The 17,976-nt window shown below is 40.6% G+C and overlaps 2 protein-coding genes across 2 annotated transcripts in view; one reads left to right on the forward strand and one right to left on the reverse strand.

Annotated features, from left to right (window-relative positions):
- Positions 1-402, forward strand: part of zgc:112271 (uncharacterized protein LOC553698 homolog) — a 923-nt gene extending 521 nt beyond the window's left edge. The window contains exon 3 of the mRNA XM_034224855.1: positions 120-402. Within this exon, the coding sequence (XP_034080746.1) occupies positions 120-270 (151 nt within the window). The 3' untranslated portion in view covers positions 271-402. The remainder of the gene's footprint in view (positions 1-119) is intronic.
- A 5,680-nt stretch (positions 403-6,082) lies between these two features.
- On the reverse strand, positions 6,083-13,817 carry LOC117551803 (protein C-ets-1-like). The gene is made up of 7 exons (XM_034224856.1): positions 13,700-13,817; positions 9,896-10,099; positions 9,093-9,167; positions 8,481-8,669; positions 7,746-7,970; positions 7,543-7,661; positions 6,083-6,378 (listed from the first exon to the last, which is right to left on the reverse strand). The coding sequence occupies exons 1-7, from the start codon at positions 13,815-13,817 to the stop codon at positions 6,166-6,168; spliced, it is 1,143 nt and encodes a 380-aa protein (XP_034080747.1). The 3' UTR covers positions 6,083-6,165.
- Positions 13,818-17,976: the final 4,159 nt, after the last annotated feature.

A 17,976-nucleotide genomic window follows, 5' to 3' on the forward strand; every position in this document is an offset into this window, starting at 1 on the left:
CATATTTGAGTGGCTTTAAAAACGGTGCAGTTTTGCAACTTTTACAGAATCGTAATTATTATCTTATTATCATCCACTTATTTGTGTAGTGTTAGAAAGAGTACCTCCTAACCATTCAGCGCTCTACCGCCCAAGATGGGTCCAAACTCTAAACCTGTGTGTTTCCTCAGGCTGGTGAACACGTGCCTGGCCGAGGAGCTGAAAGAGATCCACGCTTTTGAACAGAAAACTCTCACACCGGAACAGTGGGAGAAACAGAAAGCACAATGACACACTCATCACACTCTCACACAGGCTCTGATATTGTGATATTTAGAAAGAATACAAGCACTGTCTATAAATCGGTAATATTATTATAAATGCAATGAAATCTTCAGCTGACAATAAAACACTTGGCTTCTGTATTTTGTCTTGTGGTTTTTTAATGAAAGTCAGTTTCATTTGAAGCTCTTGAGAGGAAGCCAATTAATATTGCATTCTAAAAATAGTCATCTGTCACTTAACAGAATGGGTGCACATTTCATGTTTCCCTCCAACAAATTAACATTTCAAATATAGACAAAGGGTGCGCTATACTGAATGCATTCAATCAATTTGTATTTCCTATATTCCTGGGCTGTATAAGATATAAGGAGAACTGACTAGTAAGTGGAACATTTGTATATCTGCAGATCACTATTTATGATATATGTATGATATATAGTCTTACTGAGTTAGTAAGAGGCTATTTTCTATCTGTAGTCCCTGGACAGATGTTGTGAGTCTCTTCTTTAGAGAACCCCTGATTTAGAGACTATATATACTAAAGCCATTATTAGCAGAATAGCCAACCACCAGGTGAAGGTTATGAAGGGTTCTACACATTTAATTTAAAATATCAAGTAAATACAATTCATGAAAACATGCTTACAATACTGGAAATGCTAATGAAACTCCAATGATAAACCAAAAACAGGTTTCATGTAGCAGCCTAACAGCAGCTGTCTGTGATCAGGTAAACAGTGAACAATGTGCATTGAGCATAAAGGAGATGGAAACATTGAAATACAACGTAGAGCATGATATGTTTATTCCCTTCTGATCATGAATAGTGTGTGCATGTGTGTGTTGAAGCCCAGTGAAGCCTCACACACATCACAGTGTGTTATTAAGAGCGTGGCCCCCCCGCTGTGTGTTTCCAGAGTCACACATTACAGCTCTGATCAATCTGTGGCTCACACACATTCGCTGTTTGTGTGTACCAGAACATGATAGTCCAATAATCATAAATACCACATCGAATCCAATATTGATTGGAAATTGACATTTATATACATATATATAATAGTTCAATAACTGTTAAACTACTCAGAGGTCAGTCAGGATACTGGCTGTGTGTGTGTGGTGTGTGTGTGTGTGTGTGTGTGTGTGTGTGTGTGTGTGTGTGTGTGTGTGTGTGTGTGTGTGTGTGTGTGTGTGTGTGTGTTGTGTGTGTGTGTGTATTCCAAATGAAATGGTTATGAAAGTGGAAACCTTTCAGTTGTTTCTTTCTCCTCACACTCCATATTGTTTTCATAATAAGTATTGATAGGTATTTTTTGGAAAAAGCGATCGTATCTCTCAATAGCCATATATCGCCATAGAGAAGGTGATCGGCTGTAATCTGCCATCCCTCCATGACCTGCATGCCTCCAGGACCCTGAGGCGGGCAGGGAAGATAGTGGCCGACCCCTCCCACCCTGGACACAAACTGTTCAGCCCCCTCCCCTCTGGCAGGAGGCTGCGCCCAGAACCTCTCTCCATCAGGACCAGAACCTCTGGATCAGAACCTCTCTCCATCAGGACCAGAACCTCTCTCCATCAGGACCAGAACCTCTGGATCAGAACCTCTCTCCATCAGGACCAGAAACTCTCTCCATCAGGACCAGAACCTCTCTCCATCGGGACCAGAACCTCTCTCCATCAGGACCAGAACCTCTCTCCATCAGGACCAGAACCTCTCTCCATCAGGACCAGAACCTCTCTCCACCTGAACAGTTTCTTCCCCTGCGCTACCGGCCTCTTAAACAAGGCCCCGCACTGACACTTACCTCAGCCACAACGCAGACTCTATACGCATTACATTAATGCACACAATGTTCAAATATTGCTTACTGCACATATTTCATATGTTATATTCTACAATTCACTGCATTCTATTTCGCTGCAAATTACTGCTTTATTTGTATTTTATTGCTATCTATCTATATTAGTTTACAGTGTTCTTAATATAGTTCTGGATTTTTGGGATTTTTGGTTTTATATGTTTTGTATGCACCATGACATCAAGTCAAATTCCTCGTACGTGTGAACCTGGCAATAAACCCCTTTCTGATTCTGATATTACACATTTATCTCAGGGGGCTTTAAGATCTGGACAGCATGCCATACCCTCCTCCATTCGACTCCTGCGACACACAAGGAACCCCCCCCAAACAGAAAGATGTTCAGCAGATGTCATGTGTACGGGATAAACAACGGTATAAAATGAGGATATAGACAATCTATTTGATAGAAATAATAATGTAAACACTTCAAACAGATACAACCACAAACGTCCTCCAGGTGAACATAAAGAGTGTCCTTTCAACTGAGGTCTGTGGTCGTACTGATATGTTAGCAGTATAGAAAAGATCAAATAATATAATTAACATTTCAATAATACTAATGCCATCAATCAAATATATTGTATACTTTATATTGTGGCTTTTGTGTCTGTTTTTGACAAACTTTCAAATGATGATAATAATATAACAATTAAATAATAATAATTACCCCCTCAAAGTAATATATTGTTATACTTTGTAAAAGTTAACTGGGCTACTTTGTCAATAACTATTTGTACCATTATATTGCAAAACCCACTCAAAGGAGTTTCTCTGTATGGATAGAGTAACATTTGGGTCGTAAACATTTCTCTTGTTCTGCTTCTGCAGAGAGCGCATGAAGCAGGTCCTCCTGTGTGATGGCAGGTATCAGCATATCATTTACCTCCCCTCAGCAGCTGGATGCTGATGTGATGTCCCCCCTCAGTGAGCAGCAGACAGGAGGATTACTTCCAGCACTCAGCCCCCCCCAGGCCTGCTAATGGAAGAGCGCACATGGGAGTGTCTTTATTCACTGCTCTTTTCACGCTTGAGAATACGACATTAACCTTGTTATTTATACCATAGCTGTTTCCCCAAGAGAGTGGTGAAGTAACAAAAGAAGGGATGGAAAAAATCACATCCAAGACTAACTGTATTCTGTTTGGCTTTAGTTTCAATTCATCTAGTGCTAGTCTAATAAGTCCCATACTGAAAAAAGGAGCTTTTTTTGTCTTGCAATTAGCCTCAGATGTATGCTAGTTGTTGGCAGTGGTGGATAGTAACAAAGAACACCCATGAATAATCATAATTATAACCCAGTAACTCATATGATTCTGTAGTGGGCCATTACACATTTCTGGCTGTATTAAAAACCATTTGAGATCATCACTGTGTGAAACAAGGAGGGACACTGAGGAGTTACAGGCTTCACTGTGTGAACATTGGCTTTCAACAATAAACTTCAAATAGACATGTATAAATATTGATTCAACCAAAAACAAAGTGAAAGTTGATGGATTTCGTCTTTCTGTTTTCTAACTGAAAAATTGACGATGGAATGAACACTGTAGCTATGTACGTATGACCAGTGAAAGCCTTGAACCTTGAATTGCTATAGATATGTGTAAGTAACAGGAGAACACAGCACTCAGCACCGCTAAGTCGACTCAAACACCATGGAATCCATGGGATATATTTGACCAAAATAAATAAATGTCCATATTTTCTAAATAAAATGTGCCAATGTTTCATATCGGGTTTTCTACAATAACGCTTTCATCCATTACACAATAAACAACCACATCCATCTTGGCATAATCTCAGTAAACACATTTCACCAGCATTTGCAGGGGTTTACACAAGCATGTTTTAAACCAGTTGTACAGGGTCAGATTGAAAGCAGTCTTTCTCAGATCCACAGAAGCAGAACGGGTCCCCTGCTGATCAGGGATCAGAGTGCAATAAATCAATAGACAGGCCTTGTGTGGTTGGACTTTTTAAATTAGACCGCTTGATTTCTCTGCAGGACTATTCCAGGCGCCCAGACACAGCCCATGCTTCTTCTCATGGAGTGCATTTATAATGAGGTTCCATTAGGCGCACCACCAGCTGATCCTGGTCCAACACCTCCTGGAGGGGTTCTCTCAGGCTGGACCTCTGTGTTCAACGCCTCAGTCTAAACTAATCACACTGTCTGTTTTCTCATGGGAGGGAATTATTAGAAAGCTGTTTTGTTCCACCTCTTCCTTTTCTGTCTGCTACACTGATCATGTTAATATTCTAGTGACCAAAACTGATGTAAACCAAATAAAAATGTAATACAGATTTAACTCTAAAATAGCTTTAAAGTTGTGGGTACATATCAGCGACGTGCAGTCAGGGGAGGCAGGGGAGGCAGAGCCTCACCTGTCATACTCATAGACTGGCCATACTACAATGTAACGGAAAAACAACTAAAGAAAAACTAAATAGTAATAATAAAATGTCTCCACTGATCTGTGTTGTAAATGTGATTTATGTATGATTCCAATTGCTTTTTATAGTCAAAATCAGCAAATTTGTCGAGCTCCGCTACAACTACGGGTAGCGATGAGAAGTGAGGCAGGGACGAGCTCTGCCTCACGTAAGCCCACAGTAACTGGCTGGAGCGCGGGCACTAATTTAGCGCGGGCACTTATTTTGTGAGCGCGCTCAAGCCAGTTACTGTGGGGTGAGGTGAGGCACAGATGAGCTCTGCCTCACCTCAAAATGCGTCACCTCACAGAAACTGTCTGGAAAGCGGGCACTAAGCGCATGCCTGTTACCATCTCACTGTCGGTCACCAATGTAATGTTTGTAGATCCCTTTATTACATTTATCCTCGCCATCCATAGTCTCTAAATAACTTATTTCACGTATATGATATTTAGGCTCGCCGTACAACGGCAATGAAAAAAGCACCAGGAGAGGCAGCCATAACCTCTGCCGCACTGAAGGGGGCGCACGTGAGCCCACATGTCCTTGTTGCTACTGTTATTCTACGCAGAGACGGTAGACCGTAGACGCAAACAACAAACTAGACTTTTGAAACTAGAGGAAGATAAGGAGGACTTTTACAAAAAAGTAATAGAGATTGTTGTCCTTGTCCAGAAGGATAGCATGGACTTCATCTTCAAGTCAAGGTAAGACCACATTGGTAATGAAAATTGGATCTTACTAAGAAAGAACAATCCAATATTTAGATTGTGGGTAACCTTTTGTTGAACGATCTGTTTAAAATGAATCGAAACATCAGACCAAAAAAGCTTTTGAAAATAACAGAATATTTCGATTATGGTCAAAATATGATATTTGTAAATCTGACTCTGAAAGAGTCAGTGCCTCACCAGCCATGAACCTCACCGCACGTCACTGGTACATATCTACATTAATCCAGAAGTAAAAAAGCTTAAATGTAAAAAAACACAATTCTTTCGAGGGAATCCATACACACGTGCCATACTTTTTAAAAATAAAAACATATCTATATTATGTGGTATACATTGTTGACCTTATTTTCTCTTCTTTACAGAAGTATAAATGGCAGAAATGACTATGAGTTTTATTGTTTTGCAATATTGGGGCAGATATGGCTCAGGGGTTAAATGGTTTTCTACCAGAGGGTCAGTGGTTCAAGCCCCTTCACTCAACATGTCAGTATGTAGTGTCTCTACTTTGCAGACCATTGACATGCACAGAAACCTATAGAACACACTACAGGAGAGGGGAAGCCCCACAAAGCATAACCCCAAGTGGCTCGCATGACAGTGTTGTTTAACAGTGTTAAATGGTATGTCAGTCCATTTTGATAATAGCATAAACCAAAATGACATATAAATCAAATGAAAACAGCCGTCATAACCGTCAAGATAAAGTGCTACATTTCACCTTCAGTCTCAGAACTAATCCCACCCCCCCCCCCCTCCCCACACACACTGTGTATCACTGAGTCTCTGAAAGTTGTTCTCATTACCAAAGAAACTGTTTTAAACTGAAGTATCCCATATAAAACGTGTCTCTGTTGTCCTCCTGAAAGTGGTCATTACTGATTCTTGTTACTAATGTCCAACATGGCGTGCAGCTCCCCAGGCTCATATCCCAGCAGGCCTTGCAGGTTGCACACGAAGCGGTACACGTAGCGTTTGCCTGCCGTCTTGCGGATGATGTTCTTGTCGTAGTAGTACCGGAGACCTCGACTGAGCTTCTCATAGTTCATCTTGGGTTTGTTCTTCCTCTGACCCCACAGCAGGGCCACCTGAAGAAACACAATACTATATTCATTTCATTAAGTAATTACATTTGTGACTTGAGTCCAAGTCATGAGACCCAAGTCTGCATCTCTGTTAAATAGTATTTTGGACAGGCGATATGGTTGGAATCACAATAGTAATAATGATAAATTCAGCTTTTACAATATATGTTGGTTTACATTTTCAGTAAAAAAAAAGTCTGGAATATTATTTTATTAACAGAAAAACTCTGATAGCCTAGCTTAAAAAAAAACCGGTCCTGCTGCCACTGCGTCAGGCCGTTGTGTCCCTGGACAAGACACTTCACCCGGATTTGCTCCTGTGGGTATTGTCCACAGTACATGTATGATACTCATGTGTACTTGTAAAAGCGCCTCGATGACTTCGAGGCGTGAAGATGGACGGTGTGGCGCAGTGCGCTGTGCAATGATCATCAGATCAAGGGGTGAAACCCGCCGCTGCTGCGTCTGTAAAGCCGGTGTGTCCTTGGGCAAGACACTTCACCTGAACTTGCTCCTGTGGGTATTGTCCACAGTGGTGACCATTGCATGTATGATATGTGTAATGTGTATTTGTAAAGCGCTTTGAGCATCTGGAAAAGCGCTATAATAAATGTAAGGAATTATTATTATTAAAACTAAGGCTAAAAGCAGAGAGAAGAGTTAGCCTAGCTCAAAGGTGAACATACACCTCCTCCTCTAGCAATACATGAACATCTGACAACCTGACCACAAGGTAGTGAGGTGTAGAGCAGCTGTTAGTAACAAATTGCTCACTACTGCTGAATACAATAAGCTAATATGGTTAAAGCGTGGTTAAATGCAAAATATCTCTACAATTGTTACAAGCTACCAAACAGTCCATTGACATTTAAATAATCCCCAACTTCACTAAGTGCAACATTGACATGAATGCATTCATAATTAAATATAAAAATGTTATATTTAAAAAAGAAATTAGTACTTTTACTTTTTGTACTTGAAGTATATTTTGATGGCAATACTTTTGCACTTTTATTTAAGTACAGTTTTGAATGCAAGACTTTGACTTGTAACAGAGTATTTCTACAATGCCGTATTGCTACTTTTACTTAAAGATCTGGGTACTTCTTCCACCACTGCCTGTGATGTATTACATCCCATATTGTTAACCCCACAGATATGTGGTACCTCATCGGGGTCCGTCAGCTTGAACTCCCAGCCGTCTCCTGTCCAGCTGATACAGGCCTGACAGCTGCGGTCTGTCAGGAGCTCCAGCAGGAACTGCCACAGCTGAATGGGACCACTTCCTGTTGGAACATGGAGGGACACATAGATTAAAGACTGATAGTAATCCACATGAGAACAAAAGATGTATTTCCTTCACGACTCACCAGTGTACCCAGCCAGGACAGCTGCTGGGATCACCGCTCGGCTCAGATCCCATTTGTTGCCTATATACTCTTTGAAGCTCCTGTGTGGGTAGGGTAAGGTGAAGATGTTGTGATGCATGGTCTCCTCTGTCACTGACTCTATGTCCTGAAGGGGAGCAGCCCATAACAGAGAGCCCCCCACGTCGGAGTCCTCACTGTGAGCGATCTCCACCTCTGAGTCTGTCTCTGCAGGCACACAACAGGAAGAACACGGGAACACCTTTGATTTGACTATTAACATTTGAAATGGTGAAGGCACTAGCAATTGGGGGATGGAGGGCTCTCAGGACATGATAGAGAGGTGTGTGGCGCAGTAGATTAGTGCATTGGTGTTGGGATCAGGTTCAAACCCCACTGCAGTCAGCATGTCACTTCATTGCCCACAGTATTGAGTATGTAAGTCGCTTTGGATAAAAGCGTCTAACAAGTGACATGTCATGTAATGATTCAAAAAGCTTTTGGCAGCCATATTGAATAACAAACCAATGTGATTTACTTGTTATCCACAGTTTAGCTGCTAAATGTTACCTTTACAAAGCTATGCTGAAAACACGGAAACAGTGACTTTAATGAAATGTATTATGTCAGCAAAGTTCATATAACGATATTAGGTTAGTTGAACCTAATCTTTTTAAAGTTAAACTCAACACTTTTCTTTGAGCTCCACATATCTAAATGTATAACGTGTGTTTTCACCTCCGTTCCCTCCTGTTTGCTGCAGCATGGCAGCAGCGGTCAGGATGGGATCCTCTGTGATCAGATAGTAGTCCTGATGGTGTCCGCTGACCGGGCGCAGGGTGTGGAGCTGCCTACTCTCAGCGGGGGGGAACTGAACGTGGAAACTGTGTTTCTCTGAGGGATCCTCCATGTAGTCTGAGAAGCCTTCTGAGGAAACAAGGTCAAACTATTTAGGATAATACTATGACAAGGAACAATGTTTAGGCAGTGGTAATATTAGTATGTACACTAGACATATTTACATTCAATTCAATTCAAAACCTTTATTTATCCAGGTAAAATCCCACTGAGATCAATGATCTCTTTTTCAAGGGAGACCTGCAGCAGTAGGTTCCACAAGAAGACATACAAACATAAACAACAGAACAACAAAAGGACATCATACAGCAAAATGTACAGGGATTACAATTTACATATCTAACCACATGTACAGGTACCAACAGCATCTGATTTTGTAGCATCCAACCGAGCTTTAAAAACATGTAGTGGTACTAGCGTGGTAATTTTCCATTCTTTTTGCAGACTGTTCCATGTTAGTGGAGCTGCACATCTAAAAGCTTTCATTAGTACCTTTGTTGACTGGAAGCTGGCAGTAAGAGGGTATTGTGCAGGTGGGGGGTGAAGAACTGAAGTCAAACTCATTCTCTAGAATCAAAGAGATGTACAAGAAAACATTGTGTTGTATTCCAGCATCATTGACATGGACTGGAGAAATATGATAAAGAACATGTGTGTGTTTGTGCCGATACAGTCGATACACGCAAACTGCCCACACATTTGTGTTTGTGGTGACTCACAGTAATGCAGCCATACAAATAGAGCGACAACTAACAATTATTTGTCAGTATGGACTGAGTGTTGTTTTAATTTGATATAGAACATTGAACATCTGGAAATCTCCAGACGATTTTAGATGTATTTATTGATTATCAAAAGAAGTTGCAGATTTACTTTATTCATCCAATTTTGGATGTCTTCCCGCCACAGCAGCATGTTAACAAGGCATTACACATCATGTGGAAATGATAAAGATGTGAGGTTCAATAACATGTAGAATCATGACTTTGATTTATCAATAAGATTAAGGATTAAGATTAAGATGAACCTTTTTTGTTGGAAATTCAGTTTTCCACTCTGCTTATTCAAATATACTGTACATAAAACAAACAGTACACAACATGCATTAGAATAAAGGTATTTGTGTTCGGTCTGATTGGGACTTGATCCGGCAACCCTCCGGCCGAGTCTCCACAGACTGAGCTATGCTGCACAGTATACATAAAGCACAATAAAGGCTTAATGAGCAAAGCAACGGCAATGTACATTCCCAGGAAGGTGTGGAAGAATCCGATTGTCTCTGAACATATCTGTACCTCTCCTCATGGTCTCCAGGTGCTCCCACAGGATCTCCCCCGCCGTGCAGTCGGTCATCAGGCCCAGGAAGGCCTCTCTCTGCAGGCTGCACAGCTCCCCCCCCTGCAGCCCCCGCAGGTCTGAGACCAGGCCCTGGAGCCCGAACTCCGCCTGGCACCAGTCCAGCCAGTAGTTCACCTCCCACTGCGACCACAGGGTGGGGTCTGCACAGAGGGGGAGAAGTACTCAGATCTGCTACCAGAGTGTAGGAATACTCTGTTACAGTAAAAGTAAGTACATTGAATTCAAAATGTTCCTCAAGTGAAAGTAGAAAAGTATTCTCATCAAAATATAGTGAAAGTAGCGACAGTAAAAGTAGTCGTTGTGCAGATTGGTCCATTTCAGAATAATATATATGATATGTTTTATAATGATTGATCATGAAAGTGTTCTCAAAGCTGGTGAAGGTGCAGCTAGTTTGAATGACTTTGTGTACTGCAGGGTAGCTTGTGGATTTACTCCAGGTGGAACTAAAGTCTGATTTAACACTTGATTATATTTCACATCATTCATCCACATCTGTGAAGTAACTAAAGTATTAAATACATGTAGTGGAGTAGAAGTACACCATTTACCTCTGAACTGTAGTGGAGTAAAAGTAAAGTAGCAAAGCATTGAAATACTCAAGCGAAGTACCTTGAAATTGTACCTAAGTCATAGGCGGATTTTGCGGGGGGGAAGGGGGGGCATTGCCCCCCCCTGGTGGCTGAAATATGTTACTGCATTACTAAGTCTAAAACTGTTCCAATACAAATATTTCGTATATCAATATTTTAATAGATGTAATAAAATGATTGTTACAATACAAATCTGAATAATATCATGTTTTGTTTGAAATAATTTCATTTTTGAGCAGTCGCATGTTGTGACGTTTGTGTGTGTGTGACGTGTGAGGTTAAGGACACAAGTTCCCTCGCTTTTTTTATATACAAGTGATTCAGCTATTGTATTACAAGAATTAGCAGTAATGGATATTCAGCGATTTTTAAAACGTCCAATTTCGTCTTGTAAAAGCTTCAACAACAGAAGAGCCACCGACTGAGCCCAGTGGCGTTTTCTCCCAGAGGCCAAGGGAAGCCAGGCTTCCCCTGTTTTTTCGGATTGTAGTTATAATTTAAATAAATAAATGAAAACACTTTGTTTTGTTTCGATAATTCTCCTTTGCTGCCGGCCCGTCTCTCCCCCATTCTCATTGAGTATTTTACAAAGAGTGAAACAAACAGCGCCCCTCTAGATGTTATGGTGAAACAGTAGATTGCACTCACTGTTGCGAGAGGAGGCCAGCCGAATCTGGCTTCCCTTGGTGAAAAAAAATGGAGGGATTGACCAATCAGATGAAGCTCACGTGATGCCCCTGCCAACCTGTGATTGGTCAGGGCCATGCCAAGGGAAGCCAGAGGCGGCTGGCTTCCCTTGCCTCATAATCCAATCAAATCGCATCAATTTAGTGTTGCAGTGACGAGTCCTAAAATCCGGAAGTAAGCTGCTCTCGGTTTCCCTCGACAAAAAGGCAATGGGATTTCTCCATAGGATTTCGGAAAATAGCTCGAAATAAGGTCAGTGGAAAACGAACCTGTTAGATAAATGCAAGTTTTGTTCAGTCGGATAATATCCACCTACTTTTATAATTTTCGAATCATAAATCTAATCGATAGAAGATAGATAGTGCCACTGCACCACTCTCACCGCCGTTAGAAAGTAGCAAGCAACTGAAGCAATTATGGAGGGTGGAGATTTGGAGTATTTCATCAAAAGTAATTGTACTAAACTTCCGCTACAGCAGCAACAACAAATACAATCTGATGACAGGCCGATGCCCAAACTGGAGCTGTGTACAGCGAGGAAAAAAGGAGCGAATCTGACGTAAAACGTTAAAGGTCTCCTGATTTAGTTTGTGAATGAATGCTTATTAGAGTTTCGGCTGGAGAGTGCGTGCGGACCTGTCGGTTAGATAACAGGCGTGTGTAAGTCGTGCATCTGTATGATACAAATGTGTGTAAAATGACACCGGGTGCTGTAATCACTCATCTGGTTACGTTATTACATTGACCACCACACCCCCGACCCAAAAGAAAGGACGTATTATTGGCTTCCCTATTATTTTTCCCACGCCACGCTACTGACTGAGCCTAACCTTACCTTACCTTACCTTAGCAGCCGTCAGAATGTGAAGTGGCAGACACACAAACAAGCAGCTAAACCAGTTAACGTTAGCCCCACAGCGGAGAGCTCTGGATTAGCAGGACCAGCTAACGTCATTAACCCCACAGCAGGGAGACCATCGGTGCCGGGGCCGTCAATGGGTCATGATGATCTTGGGGAAAAACACAGCTGTCCCAAGCAGCCTACTTTATCCGAATTCCCCTCAAAAATGATTGGGAAAACAAAACGATAATTTTCCACGTACAATTACAAGAACTATCCCTGGCTGGAATATTCAGTACGAATGGATGCCGTCTTTTGTTTTTCATGCCGCAACTTCCAGGCTGACAGCGGTGTGGAGGATTCCTTTAGAAAGGGCCTGAATGACTGGAAAAAAACTAAGCAGCAAACTGGAGAAACATGCACACTCCCAGGCCCATCTGAACTGCATGGTTAAATGGGATAACTATAAAGTGACTGCGTCTTCTGGATCTATTGCAGCTAAACTTTCCCGAAGCCACGAAGATTCTGTTGAGAAGAACAGATCTTATTTGTGCAAAATTGTTGATATTGTGAGGCTGTTGTCCAAACTCGGATTGCCTTTTCGTGGGCATTGGGAGGGAAGCGAGTCAGAGTCGCGTGGGAATTTTCTTGAGGTTTGTGGCTTCTTCTCCAAGTATGATTCTGCTTTTAAAAACATGCAGTCCAACTATTTCAATGCGACTAGCCCAGATTTCCAGAACGAAGTCATTGACATATGCGCTAACTTTGTGCAGAAATTGTAGAGAAAGTGCAGGATACTGGATTTGTTTCTATAATTGCAGATGAGGCCAGGTCTTGCAAAACGGAACAATTGTCAGTATGTTTAAGATATGCAGAGCAGCTTGAAATCAAGGAGCGTTTTTTGTGTTTTATTGATTCATCTAAATGTATACAAGATGCTCCAGTTGGCACTGACTCTGCCTATCGGATCTGCCACCTCAGAGAGAAGTTTTTCTGCAATGAGCAGAATTCGGAACTGGCTGCGGTCAACGATGGGAGGAACAAGATTTTCCTCACTTGCTGTTCTTCACATTGAGGACGACATAACTAATAATATATGCGGAATATATGCGGAACGTAAAAAAATGTGTCTACTTCTGCACTAAGGTAGGACACTGGTTAATAATATTGTAGCGTGTTCAAGTAACCAAGGGATATAGTAGTTATCAAATAAGTATAAGATGTGCACAGTTAGGCCTATGTAATGCACTGTTGTTGGGGGTGAGACCGCCCCTTCCATATGAGTGTGTGTGTACGGCGGGCATGAGGCATAACGTGCATAACGGGACGAGTTGTGTTCGTATGAGGAAAAGTCATACTCAGTGCAGTGAGTGCTGGCTTTATTGCTACTGTATCCGTAGCACCCCACGCAATAGTTGGGACTGTACTGACGTCAGTAAAAAAGGTTTGCCCCCCCAAGCGCAAATGTCAAACTCCGCCTATGACCTAAGTAGTACTGGAGTAAATGTACTTTCCACCCTGGATGTGAACATGCAGATGTTAATAACTGCACCTCTATGATTCCAAACACTGCACCATATCATCAGTAATGGGAGTTTCTCTCTGTAGGGTAAAGTTACCCTGTGGGAAGTGATGGATGATTCTCTCCTGGGCGAACCCAGCGAAACTGGCCTTCACCGCCTGGCTGAGGACCTCCTTACTGGTGGGGGTAAGAGGGGGGACCTCCAGGGCATCCATCTCTGGGACAACAGCACAACATATCATCCTCCCAAACTCTAACTCGTTCCACTGTTCAGGAAACCTACATTGTATCAGTGAAGTAAATATATATTTGTAACGCCATCCACCTGCCAGGGGCTGCAGAGGAAAGCTAGCCTCTCTAATCCGGAACATTCACATCATGTTGATTCATGTGCATTGTCCCTTCTGAAATAAATACAATATATCAGATGTGTGTGCTTGTAAATAAAAGGACTAGATTGTCTTCAACTGATTGGTCAATTATTCTGCTCATTTTGTGTCCGCCTTGTTTTTCAGACCTTTTTTTTAACTTTTGTTGCATTTTTCTCAATTATTTTAGCTGAATCTTTTTCCCCATTTTTTTGTTTTGTTTGTTTTCCCTGTTAATTTCCATTGAATAAGCCCATGGCTTTTTCACCTCTCCTGACCATAGACTGTTTATATCTGCTGAGATATAACCCTTCGATGCCCGAGTGATGGACCCTACTCTCTTCCAGTGGGTCAAAAAGGACCCGTATTAGAATAATATGTTTTTATGCCATTTTTGTCATTTTGGTTAAGAAAAATTACTTATATCATATTTAGTATTATATTTTGGTTCACACTAGAAATATTTTATATTGACTTTTTCACTATTTAGAATTTTAGACATTTCTTTTACATTTTGAAAAAAAAAAAGAAATCCCATAGGAAACGCACGCGGGTCATTTTTGACCCACTTATGGAAGCTTGGGGTAGTTAATACAAAAACTACAATTTCTTAAAATGTATTGAATTTAAATTTAACATTTGAATGGCATGATATCCAAAACATGTTTTTTGAGGAATAGCTGGAATAAGAAATGATAAAAAAATGTAATGACAAAGATACTCTAAGAAAACCACCTCACCGGGTCAAAAAAGACCCACTTATGCATCTAAGGGTTAACTAATAAGACAGAAATAGATGACATTATGACATGTTTTTTTAGTATTTAAGGTTTTTTTTTTAAACAATCCCATAGATACACATTAAACTTACATGTCAGCAATTGCATGTTCGAAAACGTAATTGATATTCAAAATAGTCAGTCACTGATCACATGATCAACATAGGCTCAAAATGATGACATGCACATTATGCATTAATGTGTTATCTAAAGCTGGAACTCATTTAACCCCCTGTGTATTTACAGCTCATATCTTCATACAGTACAGACTCCTTTACTAATGTTCTAAACTGCCTGATCAGCTGTGCACACGCTCATTATTACAACATCAACAGTTTATTCCTTATGTACCAAAAGCATTCAATGCAAACACTGAATTGATTTAAAGCTTCCTTTTATTCCCATTCCACCTATAACTGAAGTTTAAAAAATGATTTCATACATTATCCCAATCATACAAGTGTAACAGTCAGAATCAAGGCAAACAACAATCACACCTGTATCATTTGGATATGATTTCAGGTTGATTATTAAAACAATACAAATCATTTGTGAGAAAAGTTATTGATGACAATAATAAACACTTGAACCTGTTTACGACTACATTACAGTTCATTAAAAAACAGTCATGAAGTGTTTACCGCTCATATTCTGCTTTAAAATACTCACAAGGTGCAAAGTTAGTAGTTGAAATAAAATATGATTGTAGAGCCAGATTGGAACAAGCTAGACGAAGACAGCTGAAGAGTGATTTATAAATCGTGTTCTTACCGTAGTTACTGCAGTCCATCCCAGTGGGAAGGAGGTGGGGATCAGGTGGAGGAGACTGAGACCACAGAGGGGGAATGGGACTTAAATATGACATATGGGAGCGGAGGAGGGGTCTGGGTGAGATGGACAACTGTCAATCATTTTGGTGTGGGAGGGGCGGGAGCAACAGGTCCGAGGCCACGTGTGGAATCACAAAATCAACAATTTAAAAAAAGTCATGAGACACGAGAAACAGTCATTTGTTAATTAGAACACATAACAAACCTTTCATCATGTCAGACAACCTTCATAATATTTCTTAATTGCAGCATCATAGTGTAGTATAGTTATATATTTTAGTTCAGATTAGGGTATTTTTATAATGCATCCATTATTTATGATTAAATATATTCAATCCATTGTTTTATACCCCACTGTATGTCACTAAAACAGTTAATATATATATATATATATATATATATATATATATATATATATATATATATATATATATATATATATATATATATAAACTGTGTATTGTACAGTGATAATATATTTTTAGTCAACTTTTTTTTGTATTGTTCTACATGTTTAATGATTGTGTAACGTCTGTTAACATGTTGATGTGACAAAAAAAATCCCAATTTGGGATTAATCAAATATAGTTCAACACTTAAAAGACTTTTACTCAGATTTCACGATCACTCTCAGGACTTCTACCTTCCATATTGACAAACATCCCTTAATCAATACAGAGAACCATTTATTTGTAAAAACCACAATCAACACTTACATTATAGTCATTTTTAAAATATATGAAAAGGACTTTATACCACTTTATGTATTTCATCGTAATGCATCTCAACTCTTAAACTTATATTTCAATTTGACTTTTCTATCCATTTGTGAAACTTAGATGAATTATGCAGTCTTTGTTGTTTATTGTTATCCTTTTTCTTCTTCATGAATGACTATAGATATGGGAGGTGTCTTCATAAGCCATGTGTTGCTTCTAACCTCTCAAACCTCTTTCTAAAATTCTTACCAGCTTTTCTTAAATGCCATTATGTGCGCATTAATAAACAAAAACTTTCCAATCTCTGCTCTGGTGTTAGAGATAGACAGAACATTCTCCCTTGAAGTTCACCTATTATGCTATAATTGAACAATGTATAGGGCCATATCTATACAAAACATGTCTCTGATGTGTTTTGCTCAAAATACCAAACAGACCACCCATTGTAGCATGCCTCATACCCCTCTATTTCAGCCCTGTTACTAAAGTGCTGATTCTGGGTCTGGCCCTGAGCTGGTGCTTGCCACGCCCCTTTGGAGCTGCTGCTGGCCACGCCCCTTTGGAGCTTCCTCATGCAAGCAGTGAGCTCTGAAGAAAAGGCTGTCTACCAGCAGAAACTCAGCTAAACGCTGCCATATTATGTTCCAAACCACATCAAGCATTATTTCTGAAACAGTATGGAGCTCAAACACTTTCTCTCTCGTGTGTTTACCACAAGGTCAGTACCTTTGATATCCTGCTTCTTTACACATGCTCTCTCCAGTACAGGTTAGCTCTGAGTGTTAGCGATGCTTGCTAATGTAAACAGACGATATTACTTCCAAAACACATTGCGCATTGTTTCTGATACAGCGACGTTTCTGATAGGGGACGATACGTTGGGACGTGGGTGGGACGTTGCCAGGTCAATGTCAATGTAAAGCCAGCCCACATTTGAGTAATGTAGTCATGACCGCAGCAAATCTGGATCAGCTCCGTTAAACCCCCGTTTTTAGAGGACAAGTATTTTCTGACACTTGTTGAGTCTCCTTACACACCGGGGACACATTATTATGTTTAGAAGACATCAAAAAGTGCATAATAGGTGACCTTTAAGTTTAAAGGTGGGGTATGTAAGTTTGAGAAACCGGCTCGAGATACACTTTTTGTTATATTCCATGGAATGCTCTTAACATCCCGATAGCAATGAATATCTTAAGTGCTTTGATAAAAAATCCATAAAAAAAATTTCATCTGTGGAAGCACGACCAATTATTTTAGCCGGCCCGGCAAAAGTAACTGGATGGCCTACCTGCCTGTCAGCGTCCCATCGGGGCACAAACTTATCTCGTGCCCTCATTGGTCATGTGCGCGTTCGTGTGTGTTGGAGGAAGGGCTCTGTGAGGAAGTGGCAGATTTTCTCCGGTTGTGTATTTTCAAATTCTAGCGATCTCGAGCTGGTTTCTCAAATGTACCTACCCCACCTTTAAGGGTTTGATCTGAAAATGAACCCTGTATTACACCTTCCATTCTAAAAAGCAGACCAGGATCTCGACTGCCCCCTGCTGGTACACTACACATTCACTCTCTTACAGTGTACAGATGTCTCTCTGGACCTTCTCTTTCTGCCATTTCTGATATTACATCAGCATGTGCTTCATCAGTAAAGCTTTCCTGGAGGAGACTGATTTGAAAAAGT

Source organism: Gymnodraco acuticeps, unplaced genomic scaffold (assembly GCF_902827175.1).
Source record: "Gymnodraco acuticeps unplaced genomic scaffold, fGymAcu1.1, whole genome shotgun sequence".
Taxonomy (NCBI): Eukaryota; Metazoa; Chordata; class Actinopteri; order Perciformes; family Bathydraconidae; genus Gymnodraco; species Gymnodraco acuticeps.